General features: G+C 40.4%; 1 protein-coding gene across 10 annotated transcripts in view; it reads right to left on the reverse strand.

Annotated features, from left to right (window-relative positions):
* Window positions 1–918: 918 nt before the first annotated feature.
* The window catches only part of KCNA4 (potassium voltage-gated channel subfamily A member 4), a 110,703-nt gene continuing 97,945 nt past the window's right edge, over window positions 919–13,676 (reverse strand). For 9 of the 10 annotated variants that reach the window (XM_072039183.1, XM_072039190.1, XM_072039187.1 and 6 more), the window contains 3 exons: window positions 12,012–12,196; window positions 5,635–5,729; window positions 919–4,828 (listed from right to left, as the gene is read on the reverse strand). In XM_072039183.1, the coding sequence (XP_071895284.1) occupies window positions 2,077–4,065 (1,989 nt within the window). In that variant the 5' untranslated portion in view covers window positions 4,066–4,828; window positions 5,635–5,729; window positions 12,012–12,196 and the 3' untranslated portion in view covers window positions 919–2,076. The remainder of the gene's footprint in view (window positions 4,829–5,634; window positions 5,730–12,011; window positions 12,197–13,676) is intronic. The other variant, XM_072039182.1, reaches the window with a different exon arrangement.

Below are 13,676 nucleotides of genomic sequence, written 5' to 3' on the forward strand. Positions count from 1 at the left end.
CAGTTTACATTAAAAATATAGTGAAGCCTGCTCTATGATTTTAAAATAGGAATCAGACATTTACAAACAAGTTTCAAATCAGGGCTCAGCACAATGCAGTCTTTTCTGTGTCTTGTTTTTTATTACTCCTTCTGAAGTGATAGAAGACGAGTGGAGAAAGTTTTCCAAGAGGTGATTCACAGAAAATCCATGAAAGCAAAAATCAAAGCTTAAGGAAAATCCTGTGCCTCTGGTTCTGTTCTGTATCACTGGATGCTGCATACAGCAAGCAAAGCTTATCTGATAGATTATGCATACCGTCACAGGTACCCAATTTGGACTGTTTATATTGTTGCTTTTCAGCTTCAGAACTGCAAGTCACTAACTAGTTCTCTCCCCACAAAACCCCCTTCACAGCTTTAAATGGATATTGCAAAACTACTGGAATTCAGTAGTGTTGGTAAGCCCTATTTTCTCTCACAATGTGCTGTCCCGGCCCTTAAAGTGCATATGCCGATTTGGTTCAAGTTTTATGATTTGGAATGTTCCACAGTACCTCCTCAAAAACAGCTTCCGTTTAATTGTGCCTTCCCCAGACAATTTTGAGTCTGAAAAAAAACATCTGTTCTGAATCTATTATTTATGCTAAATACAGTAATACCTGACTTATTTCATTCTGGAGTCTGGATGTGCTGTAGGTCAGATAATCCTTACCTAACTTAATCTCCTATAAAGGGCAGTGGAAGTTTTTGACACAGGAAGATATGGCTGGCCTAAGAATTACGGAAAAGAAATCATGGGATGTTTTCCCTAAGACTACATGGGACCCAACATGTTCATTGTGAACCCCAGAATGTCTATTTAAGATCTTAAATGTTGCTTCAAATGCACACAGGTGAAAGCTGTAATTAAGGGAGAAAATGCAGCACCAATAACATATTAGAAGTCAGCAATTTTGAATTGTCAGAACTGTAACAACTGAGTATCTTATTATTTTTGCCTTCCTCACATACCCTGAATTACTTCAATACTGACAAAGTGCATGTACTAACCATTGCCTCTCAATGTTAAACTAACCAGGCAAAAAGATGTAAGCTATAAGATATAGGTTGGTGTTTCTTGAGAACGTCTATAGAAAAGAGTGATTTCAAATAATTTTGATTATAAAATTTTACTTCACAATCCTTTTGCAGATCACAGATATTCATAATTAAAAGAGTATGGAATTAATGTAATGTTAGCTGTTTTGCCATCAGCATCACATAAAGGAAAAAATAAAAAATAAAAACAAACAAACAAAAAACAATAAAATATGATGCAGAATTCACTCTTCCAATGATTGTCATTGAACTATTACATTAGTAAACATTCACAGTATGAAGTCTCTTTCAATATATCTCCAGCATATAAAGTAGTGCAAAAAAGCATTCCAGTCATTTTGCCTTTGCAGTCAGACCAGGTTAAATGATTCTCTTACTTCATTTCTTCCATTATTAGACAACAAATGCTGCAATGCCTCCAAAGAGAGTTATAAAAATAAACAATTTCTGGAGGTTCAGCAGCCTTTTCAAAGTAAATTTCCAGTTAAAAACAAGCATTATAGATTTCAAGAAAAAAATTTAGAACTATCTTCTGTAGAGTATCTTTTTACAATAAATTTGAAAAAGAATGACAATGGTATCCAATGATTTATGGTAGCTGCTATTAAAGCACTGATAAATAGATAAATGACTACCAAACTTCATTGCTTCTTACATAGTAAATACCTCTGAATGCCAACTTTTACCACAGAGCTGTTATTAGTGATGTCGACAGTTCATGCACCCACTTTAGAACTGACTTGGTTTTAATAAATTTTTCAGCCTCATGTGCAAAACACTTGCATTCTAATAAAAATATAGTCAAGTTATATCAGACCTAGCAATCCCTTCCTCAAGTTATATCACTTACTTGATATGTTATACAAGTTTAGCAATGCTTTTTATTTGTATTTAACCATTAAATGGCATACTACTGTATGCTGTGGACTTCTGTTTGCATATTTCATTATTTTCACTGCACTCTTTAATGCATAAATATATTTGGAAACGTTCAAAATTACACATCAGTTTCCACAGAATTTGAATTTACACAGTTTTTCTTCTCTGACTCACTGCTATTCCCCGTGTCCTGACTTTTTTTCTCCTTTACACAGAGAGATTCTTTAACTCCTTCTTCCATCTCCAAATATTCTGATTTATCCTCTGTGGATGAAGATGATGCACTTCTAAATTTCTTCAGTAAATTTGTTGGGAGGTAAGGGCAACTGACTGCATTTTGCATCAGCTGCGTTTGTTCTTCATTCTCAGTCTCTCTGTGGTAGAAATAGTTAAAATTGGAGACAATCACTGGCACTGGTAAAGCAATGGTTAACACTCCCGCGATGGCACACAGCGACCCAACAATTTTCCCACCCACAGTTATGGGTTTCATGTCCCCATAACCAACTGTAGTCATGGTCACTACAGCCCACCAAAAGGCATCTGGGATGCTTTGAAAATGGGTGGCAGGCTCATCAGCTTCTGCGAAGTAAACAGCACTGGAAAACAAAATTACTCCAATGAAAAGAAAAAAAATGAGGAGGCCAAGTTCCCTCATGCTGGCCCTGAGTGTGTGACCCAGGATCTGCAAACCCTTGGAGTGCCTGGAGAGCTTGAAGATGCGAAACACCCTGACCAGACGGATGATCCTCAGGATGGCAAAAGACATGGCCTGTTGACCATTACTGCCCTGCTCCTGTGCCAAGTCAGTGCCCAGAGTAATGAAGTAAGGCAAGATGGAGACAATGTCTATGATGTTCATGATGTTCTTGAAGAAGTGTGCTTTGCTTGGACATGCAAAGCAGCGCACTGTAAACTCAAAGGAGAACCAAATGATGCATACTGTCTCTACAATGAAAAACGGGTCATTGAAGATGGTATGCTCCCCAGCATCCAGGTGAAGTGACTCATTGGAAAGCCCCTTCCCTAAGCTCAGGGACATCACGAATTCCTTATCGTCTCTGAACTCTGGCAAAGTCTCCAGACAAAAGATGACGATGGAGATCAAGATGACCAAGACAGAAACAATGGCAATGCCTCTGGCTGGACTGGAGCTCTCCGGGTACTCAAACAGTAGCCAGACCTGCCTCTTAAACTCATTCTCCGGCAAAGCTTTGTCCTCTTCCTCTTTGACAAACCCTTCATCCTCCCTAAACTTGAGCATGGCCTCCTCCCCAAGTTGGTAGAATTTCACCTCCTCACTGAAGATGTCAAAAGGTACATTGACAGGCCTCTTCAGCCGACCACCACTCTGGTAGTAGTAGAGTATGGCATCAAAGCTTGGCCGGTTCCTATCAAAGAAGTATTCATTTCTGAGAGGGTCAAAGTATCTGCCTCGCTTCGCTGGATCACCCAACAACGTTTCCGGGAATTGAGCTAACGTCTTGAGTTGAGTTTCAAACCGCAGTCCTGACACGTTGATTACCACACGCTCACAACACTCGTACTCACTGTAGCGAACAGAGCTGTAACCCCCAGGGCCTCCACCATCATCAGGTGGCTGGTCTGAATATGAGAACTCATCCTCCCCATAGTCAGCACCGTAGTACAGCTTTCCTTCTTCCTCATCGTCTTCATCCTCATCTTCATCCTCCTCTTCCTCCTCACTCAAGTCCTTCAGTATTCTCTCTTCAGAACCACTCAGAGGCAGCAGCTCAGAACAGGGGAAGGAGGCCCCACACTCCCTACTTCCCAAGTGGTGACTCCTCTTTTTCCCTTTCTTCCATCTCTTACCACTCTGGCGGTTGGGCAGACTGCTGCGTGATGCATTCCCACCGTGAGAAGAGGATGCACCTCGACTCTGTTCCTGATGGTAGTGGTGATACGGTCCACCTCCACCTGTTGCCCCTGCTTCTACTGCTGCTGTTGCTGCTGCTACGGCTGCAGCTGCTGCAGCTCTTGACTGTGCCAGCCGCTCCCTCTCTCGGGCCCGAGCTTGGACTGCATATCCATAGGGCATGTGGCTGTTGCACCCAGAGCTATCTGCACTCACCATTGCAACCTCCATTTTTCAACTGCTTTCTTTTTTTTTTTTTTTATCACTTAATACAAAAGCTTTTCTTTACAGTGCAAACTTAACTTTCAGCATAGGAAGTTCAAAGCCATTTGCATTTGGAGGACAGTGCACTGGACACAGCACAGGGCAATACAGTTATAATGCTGAATCTATGTTCTGCAAAACCACAGATCTGCATTTTCTTATTGTCCAAAACGTTTGACACAAACTACTGTTTTGCTAATACGAAAAGATGAAACTCTCAAAATTGGAGCAGGGAACAGCTGAGGCCTTGTCCTTTCATCCACTAAGTCCCTTTGCTTTCATTTATCTCCCGTGACTACCACAGATCTGATCAGATTCATGACCACCTTCGTGAAGAAAAATACATGCATATCAAAGGGTACCTGCTCTGCACAGATGTTTTTAGTTCATCGTCACAACCAAATGCGAATAGTGTCTTTCCTCATAATTTGTTCCTGGTAATGCTTTGGCCTAGAATTCTTATTATTGTTTATTATCATTACGTGGGGAGTTGAAATTAATTCCAGCCATCACTCTATTTACACAGTGAGAAGGTCTTTGCAAATCCTTTCTTCAGCCTGTCAACGTCTCAAACCTGGGAGCAGCACCCAGGGCGTCAGCAGCAGTGGTAAGAGGAGGAGGAGGAGGAGGAGGAGATGAAGACTGAGAAACTGGCTCTGAGGTCCCCATAGAACAAAAGGGAGTGGATGGGTCACCCTTTGGTTATGGTCATGCAGAAGAAGCACTTAACCTGAGGCACATGCACAAACACACAAAAATAAACAAAACAAAAAGGGAAAAGATTGGATTGTTTTCCTAAAAGGTCACACTGATCAAATGAAACTGTGTCATCTATTACCACGGCATTCTAATCTTCCCCTACCCACACTATTCACACTTCTACATTACACACACACCCACATCACATGCACAGAGATTTTGAACCACTCCGTTGGTAGGGATGTGGGTGGGTATGTCATATATATATAGACAGAGTTACAAAATCCCCACCCATATAAGCACTTGCATCCATACACAAACACATGCTTCTGAAACACCAATACATATAAACACTAATAAAATTACTGCAATACACAATGCATTCAGATCTTTGAGTACATACATAATACATACACCTACATGTATCTACATGAAATATTGAAATAAATGTGTCTATACAAAGAGCTTTTCATATATTTGTAAAAACACAAGATGCAAGAATGTTACATTTTAATCTATAACTGAATTGTGTTTCAACCATAACGAACATCTCACTGAATTTGATTTGGATACGGGCACGTACAGTGTTCACTCAAGCAAAAACACTGTGATATGGTGTGTCAAACACAACTGCAGGTGCACTGAAGCAACATCTACATGCAAACGCACACAAAAATATACATGCACACACCCCTTTGAAACAGAACCCTCATTTATAGCTGTACCTATTAATATATGATAAAAGGTGGCTATGGACTATTAAGAGACAATGCTATTTTTAAAATCATACCTATATGTCATGCAAAAAAGAGGTCTTTAAATTGCTGTTATACTTACTGTTTGTAGGCAGAGAAATAGCAATGCTGCTCTTGCTCGTGTAAGGATCTGGTGCCAGTGGTCCTGAGGAGGGGGCTGTGCCAACTGATCTACACCTGCAGGCGTGTAAGGTCAGTCAGCACCACAGGTTGATGAGTTATTTTTCTGCCTTCTTTCCAGGTGCAACAAGATTGCCAAGAATGAGCCAGGGAGGAAGCTTAAGCTGGGAGCATTCTGCACAGCTACAGACACCGCTTCTCACCCAGGCATTTGCAGAAAGGCAACAAGCAAGAGTCTTTTCCAAAAGGAAAAAAAAATGAAAGACGTGAGCGTGTTTGTGTGTGTGAGAGAGAAGGAATGAATGGATGAGTGTGATCACTAGGCTTTCCGAGCCCAGCTTTTGCTGTAGATTTGTAAATCAACGTTAAATAATCCGTGTACCGAGCCTGTTTCCACTGATGGGAGGATGAGTGTCGCTCCTTGCAGTTTCTCCCCGACACGTCCAGCCAGCAGCTGCTCAGCCAGCAGCCCGCAGCTTGCACTTGTCGTGCCGCTTTGTGGCAGCGCTTACCAAACACCCCCTCCCAAAAAAAACAAAAAAAAAAAACAAACAAACAAAAAAAAAGCGATAACAATAATTAAAAACCCTAAAACCAGAGGAGGAAGCGGCTGTCTACCACACGGCGTAGTGCCCCGCTTTACAGCTGCAGCCAGCAGCGGCGGCGCTGCCGGAGCGAGCCCTGTTGCTCGGCGGAGGCGCCGCCCGCCGGCTCTGCGCGCCGCCGGGGCCGGGGCCGGGGCCGGGGCCGCTTTATGGCGCCGCTGCCGGCTCCGCGCCGCCCCCTGGCGGCCGCCGCCCCGCACTGCGCGCCCCCGGCCCGGCCCGGCCCGGCCCGGCCCGGCTCCTTCCCCGCCCCGGCTGTGTGGGAGCTGTTCATTAGCCACAGGCGTGTGCCGCTGATCAGTAATGCAGACGCTGGCTAGCGGAGCTTGGTGCTCAAAGCCACGCCACAAGCCCTGGCTTCTGTTTTGTTTTGTTTGTTTTGTTTTCTTTTCTTTTCTGTGTGTTTTTTGTTGTTGTTTTTTAAAGGAAGAAAAAGACATTGTCAAGGTGGTTCCGAAGTGGAAAACGAAGTGCAAATCGCATCTTCCAAAAAGATCAAACAGCTGGCCCTACCTCTGTCCTGCTGATTCGTTCACCACAAGCCCTCAGATGGCACAGGCACACGAGAAAGGTACCCCCACAGCTCCTGCCCAGCGCTCCCCTGCTCGCATGCAGCGTGTAAGGTCTTGCACACGAAGCCAATTTAACTCTTACCCCTAATTCTGTATCTGCACAAAGAAGTAGGTCCTAGCTCATGAATAGGATACCATCATGTATTTGGTAGGGGAGACCTAAAATCACAGAGGTTTAGCACCCCTGACAAGATGTCAAATCTTTTCTCCCTCTGCCTGTACCACAAGCTGTTCCTTCCCCGTCTAGAAAACCCAAACAGTGACCGGTTCCACCTTCTGTGAGCGAGCACCACAAAAATGCAGCTTGGCCATATTTGATGGTACAGCTACAATTCTACCATCTCGATGAAGAGTAAGCGTAGGCACGCCTGCTTAATGTAGAAAAGCAAAAGAAAGATGGGATCGTAACAGGGACAAACCAAGAGCGGCGCTCACTCCAGACACTTGCCTCAAGGTGTTCGCACCTGGTCAGGCATTTTTTCATTGCATAGGTCCACACCTTTCCCACAGTCCAGAAAAACCTAGAGAGCCTGGTGACTATTCCTCTTCAGATCCCGCATGGTACAACCCAAATTATCCACAATACCTCTGTCTCTACTGCCTACAGCAGTTAGTGCTCAAACTCTTCATTCCCTTCATTTCAGTAGGCTGACTTATGACTATAAAAGGGAGATCTAAGGATCAACCAAATAAACATCAAGTTCATAATAGTCAGGTCAAAAACACTTAAATGCTTAAAAGGCAGCTATATCTAACCAATTTTTCAAAAATCCCAATTCTTCAAATTCTGTAATCAATATACAGCAAAAGACATTAGGTATTCTAAACTCATCCCACATTCCATTAAAATAGAAACTGGCATCATCACAGGAACAGTTCAAATTTTGGTGCTCCCTGATGCAATTTGAAAACACCCTACTAATTCACTTCTGATACCAACATACAGATTATTCAGCAACCTGGCACAAGAGTACACCAAAGACAGAGATGAAGCACCTAACATGATTTAGTCACAAGGAAATGTTCAATGCCATAAAAATAGGACAGATACCATAGGTATAAGTTTTTACAATTAGAAACACCTAGAGATCCCTCCTACTTCAGTAAAATCTAATTCTAGAGGCAAAAAAATGGCAGAATTCAATAACTTCATTCTCTCTGAAGTACTGTATTGCTTTCTATCAGCAAGACCTGAACATACGTTTTTTTATTCCTTTTTGATGTACTTCTAGAGACTGGACCAAAGAAAACACTCACCTATCTTTTACCTTTGTTGCAGTTTCAGATGCATTTCAGACACATTCCTCAGGGCTCAATTCTAAGGCAGGTTCTCTTCAAATTTTATTAATGATATGGATGCAGGTATTGAATGCATCCGTAGCAAGTTTGCTGACAGTACTGAACTAGGGGGTACTTGTTGACTCGGGGGGGACAAGAGGCCTTGCAGTGGGATTTAGATAGGTTGGAGCACTGGGCAATCAGCAACAGCATGAAGTTCACCAAAGGAAATACCGGGTGCTGCCCCTGGGCACAGACTGGGAGCTGAGCGGCTGGAGGGCAGCCCTGCAGAAAGGGTGCTGGGGGTGCTGGTGCCAGCAGGCTCAGCAGGAGCCAGCAGCGTGCCCTGGCTGCCAGGAAGGCAAACTGCACTTTGGGGTGCATTAAGCACAGCATAGCCAGATGGTTAAAAGAGGTGATCCTCCTGCTATACTTAATGTTTGTGCAGCCTCACTTTCAATATCGTGTGCAGTTCTGGGCTCCGCAATATAAAAAGGGAAATTGAAAGCATCCAGAGGAAGGCAGCAAGATTGACACAAGGGCTGGAAGGCATGTCCTGTGGCTGAGGACACTTGGGTTGTCCATTCTGGAGAAGAGGAAATGCCAGAGGTGACCTCAGTGCTCTCTGCAACTCCCTGAGGACGGGAAGCAGAGAGGAAGGTGCCCTGGTAACCTCTCTGGTAACCAGTGACAAGATGCACAGGAAAGGCACAAAGTTGCACTGGGGGATGTTCAGATTGGACATTAGTAAAAAATTCTTTACTGTTAGAGTGATCAAAACCTTGAATAGGCTTCCTAGTGAGGTGGTTGATGCTCCATACTGGTCAGTGTTCAAGAGGCATTTGGACAATGCCCTCAATAATATGCTTGAATTTTTGATTATCCCCGAAGGGGTCAGGCCATTGGACTACATGGTCTTTGAAGGTCCCTTCTAGCTAAACTGTTCTATTCTGTTCTATTTTCTAGTCATTATCTCATACCACTGTTAAACTGAAAATTTCACTGGCTATCTCAGTATAGACACAAGTTGAAATAGATCAATCACTTTGGTATGCCATTTTTTAATCATTACTCTCCTTTTTTTTTTTTAATAACTACAGTATATTCTTGAGCAAAGAGGAATAAAAAGTGATATATGATGGGATACACACATAACAGATAATGTAAGAAGCAGAAGAGCTTTTTTGTACCTTTTTTAAAGTCCATTCTAATGTGCTAGAGATGACGTAACTACATGCAATTCAATCAAAATCACAAGTCTTATCAGATCCAATTTTTCTTTAACTAATTTAACAGCTAAAAACAAGCTTTGCGTATTTACAAATGAATACTGTGAGTCATTTCATTCAGCTTTATATTTTCATAGTATTCAAAGAAATTTTTTTTTAAAGATACTACATTACCTCTGCTCCTTTATATTCATAAGGGATACTATTATAGGTAGAACAAAGAGGGAATATGTACATGTCATTATCTCAAATAGTACTGTACTAAGAACATCATAGCATAGCAAAGGATCTGTAAGGTATGCTATTGTACAGATTTGTTCTGTTTTACAATGACGTGGAGGAGAAATATGCATCATTGTTGCTTATCTATGTATACAGTACCAGAAAAAAAATAATAATAGCATTTTTAGGCAAAGGAAAGATGAGATTCAAAAAGCCTAACTTAAGCTGCTATACCCAATATTAATTTATGCTATCTCCCAATTGCTGCAATTCACACTGGCAGAGTCTGGCCTCGGTCCAACACTAATCTTCCTGCTGTAATCAAGAGTTCTGTGCAGAGAATAAGACTGCACTACAGCTCAGTACTTACAGCACTTCTAGACCATGAATTATTCTATTTCCATTTTAGCTTTCCCTTTTTACTCTTCTGCTCCTCCCTATGCTTGCTTCATTCTTATTTCTATTAGCCTCTCAAGGCACCTTGGCCAACTTCCCGTAAGATAAGAAACTCCCTTCAAATCAAGTAAAATGTTGCACTAGTGGGTACTCAAAGAAAATCAAATGAAAGAACCATGGTTATTGCATCACTTCAAATGTGAGGAAACATTTTTTGTTGTTGTTGTGATTTTTGTTGTTGTTGTTTGCAGTTGATTACAGTACTGGAGACTAATAGGTACCAAAGTAGCCATGAATTCCTGTCCCTGCAGCTACGTTTTTCCTCCCAGTGTTTGTATTGCTTTAGGGAGTTTGTATTTTATTCATATTTCACTAACCATACCCAGTAAGACATATTTGTCAAAGAATCTGGCTCTAATACTGTTCTTTTGAATATGACTGTCACTACATAATAAGGTACTTAAAAGAAAATGCAGCCTATCTGTAGTTAGTTCTTGTACACAACATACATGAATAGCGCATCTGTTTGTTACTTGTACTGCAACAGGCTAATCAGAAGAAGTTGACACTGCACATAACAGTAGGTCTTTTATATGTTCTTAGGTACGTATGCAAAACCACTGCTATTTACCACCGAGTTTAGGATGAACAGCAGTAAAAACACTGATGATGTTTACATTTCAAGAATAATTTCTTGCATCAGAGTATGGAACTATTTAGAAACTATACTAAAAATACCATGCATGGTTTATTTTTGGATTTGAATATTTCTCAGTTCATTCTGGGCAGACAGGGACTCATATCAAGGAGATTTTTCAAATCAACAATAGGAAAAAAAAAAAAAAAAGGAAAGAAAGAAATAAAAACGCAGAAAAAGCATCTAAATAAGGAACTGCTTGAGAACGGAGAGACCAGCCACATCACTGTCAATGCTAACATCCCCCCTTCCAGTGTAACAAGGGTAGTTCCCCTGCCTTTTTTTTTTTCCCCTAACAAAGTATTTAGAGTACAAGAATTTTGGAGCAGGCAACTCCCCTTCTTACAGATATGCCAAGCAGTAGTGAGCAGTATGGATCTCAAGTTTGGATACTGTTACTGTAATTATCTCATGAGGGAAATCAATTAAACTCACAGAATTACTTAAATGACCATCTCATTTCAAATCCTGGAAGAATGCATTACTTTTTTTTTTTAACCTATCTTTTTTTAACCAGCCTTGCACATCAGAAAAAAACATAAGCAATTTTAACTAGGAGAATTACACTGATAGAAATGAGAAACTATTCAACCTTATTCCTAAGAACTTCAAGATCAGATTCATGTGGGAGCTAGTAGCCTAGCCTAGAAGTTTTATATGCCCTGTGTACAGATACACAAGTGAAAGATCATCAAACAAACTGTTCCCAAATAAATTCTTTAAACTTGTTTATTCCAGATACATTGTTGTCTGATCTCACCTATGTATTAAGCACAAAGTTAACACAGAAAAAAACATTCCCAGCTTGATCAAACAGGCAGAATTAACTGACCTTGGCAGGGTACAACAATGGTTATTGCCATACAAAGTTGGAGAAAAATAATATCTCAAGATTTCCATCAAGGTAACTATTCTTGTGGCTAATTTTGAACCAGCAAACAGTGCAGAAGGATTCTAATGACAGACTTTATTTTGTTTTATTTTGGTGTAAGATAAATGTATAATTTTTTTGTTGTTGTCAGTATTATATTTACTAAGGAAGACCTTTCTAGAATGGAAATGTCCTTTCTAGAGGGCTGCAACCGAGAAGGAAATTGATCTGGGTGGGAATCTGGGACTAGCAAGAAATCAAGAAAGTAAAATACGTATCATGAGGGCAATATTAAAATTGTTTATAATACTGTGGTATATGTATATAAGTACTATAAATACTTTGGGAATGACCCCTTTGAAAGACACCTGCATTTCAGGACATTAAATTTACATTTACAATAACATTTAGGGAGCACCAAGGTACAATTAAGATAATAAACTTATATACTCTCTACATCAGATCTAACCTGTTGAATGGATCATCTGTCTTCTTGTCTTTTCTTCAGAGCAAACAGGAAATATTGTTTTGGAAATTACATGCCGTCGTACCAGTGTTTTTCCTCATGTTCAGGCAAAGCTGTCACAATTAAGTGAGGGAAGGAACTGCAGCCAGAAGCAACTTTTCTCCTTGTATGTATCAGGGTAGGTAAAGCTGTGAAATAAAATTGTTTCAGTCTCATTAGTACAGCCCAACACAGATGTCCCAGAAGTGACACCTTATCATTGCAGTCCAAATAAATAGGCTGCATATACACATCAGATATGATCTGCGCAGAGCTGATCTTAATTTGTACCCATGGAATAGAGTAACTCCTGAGAAATCTTAGGTAGTCAGCTCATTCCTATCCTATTCTTATCTCAGGACAGTAAAAAACTCTCTATTAAACCCTAAACTTTGAGCAATCTTTTGTTATTCATCTACAGTTTACTATAACAAATTTCCTCATACGTGTGTATAAACATGTTAACACTTATTATTAGGTGTCTCTGGGCATTGATTAACTATTGTTGAATACAAATAGAGAAAGGAGTTTTTATACAAAGACCAAAAAATAAACCAGTTGTACTTTATGAACACAATTATATTTCATGCAATCCTGAAAACTGAATTAAGCTTAGCTCTTTTTAAAAGTTGCCACGTTACCTGCGTCAAAGTTATGTGTCAGAAATTAGGATGTGCCAATTCTAACGCAAATATTAAACTGAGCATGGAAGCCTAGGATCAAAAGTCTTAATGAGTGTGTTGCTAAATTCTGAGAGTTAAGTGGATCTAAGGCCCAGGTAGTCCAGAGCCTTTCAGCCTAACACAGATTAATTTATTTCCTAGACTGAGGTCAAAAGCCTCACTGAATTGTTCAGGATTAGTTCTGTTTAGTAACTTAGTTGGGACTAGAACCTTTAATAACTAGCAGATAACTTGCTCTGTGGGATACATGGCTAAGTATATAATTTAAGAAGTAGTTTCTATACCCCATGTGGATCTGTATAACCAGCACATAAAGCTATTAGACATCTATCCCTCATATGAATCCACTAGGAATCAAGCTGTAAATGGATTCTCATTTTGTCAACATAATTCTCCAACCTTATTGTCAAAAAGGCCTACTGCTGAAGAAATCAGCAAGGTGTCTGACCTCAAAATGAGCTATAAATCCCTCACGAGAAACTGAAAGGGCTTCATCTACCCAGACTCTTAGATTACCTAACTAGACTCAGCTTAACATTCTCCATATGAATATATTAGTACCTCACTCAAGGGATTATTTATGTGTCAGTTGCAAAAACATACTCTGTACTAACTGTGCCCTGAACATTAATCATATTTGTCTGCACCAATATCTAAACATAGTATGAAATGAATTATCAGTGAATATTGCACACAGCCACCAGGCTAACAATATAACAGCTTCTGCCTGCAAGTAAAGATAACAACTCGAAGCTAGACTGAAGCTATTCCCCCTCAAAAATAAATAAATAAATAAATAAATAAATAAATGGTATATATATATATCGTGTGCTGGCTGTGTTACTGTACCATTGTCTTTCTTATCTGTTGAATATGCACTCTCTTAGGTAAAATAATTTCAGATAATTATAGTTATAAAATAAATAGATAGCTGTTACAGGAATAG

This window comes from Anas platyrhynchos, chromosome 5 (assembly GCF_047663525.1).
Source record: "Anas platyrhynchos isolate ZD024472 breed Pekin duck chromosome 5, IASCAAS_PekinDuck_T2T, whole genome shotgun sequence".
NCBI lineage: Eukaryota > Metazoa > Chordata > Aves > Anseriformes > Anatidae > Anas > Anas platyrhynchos.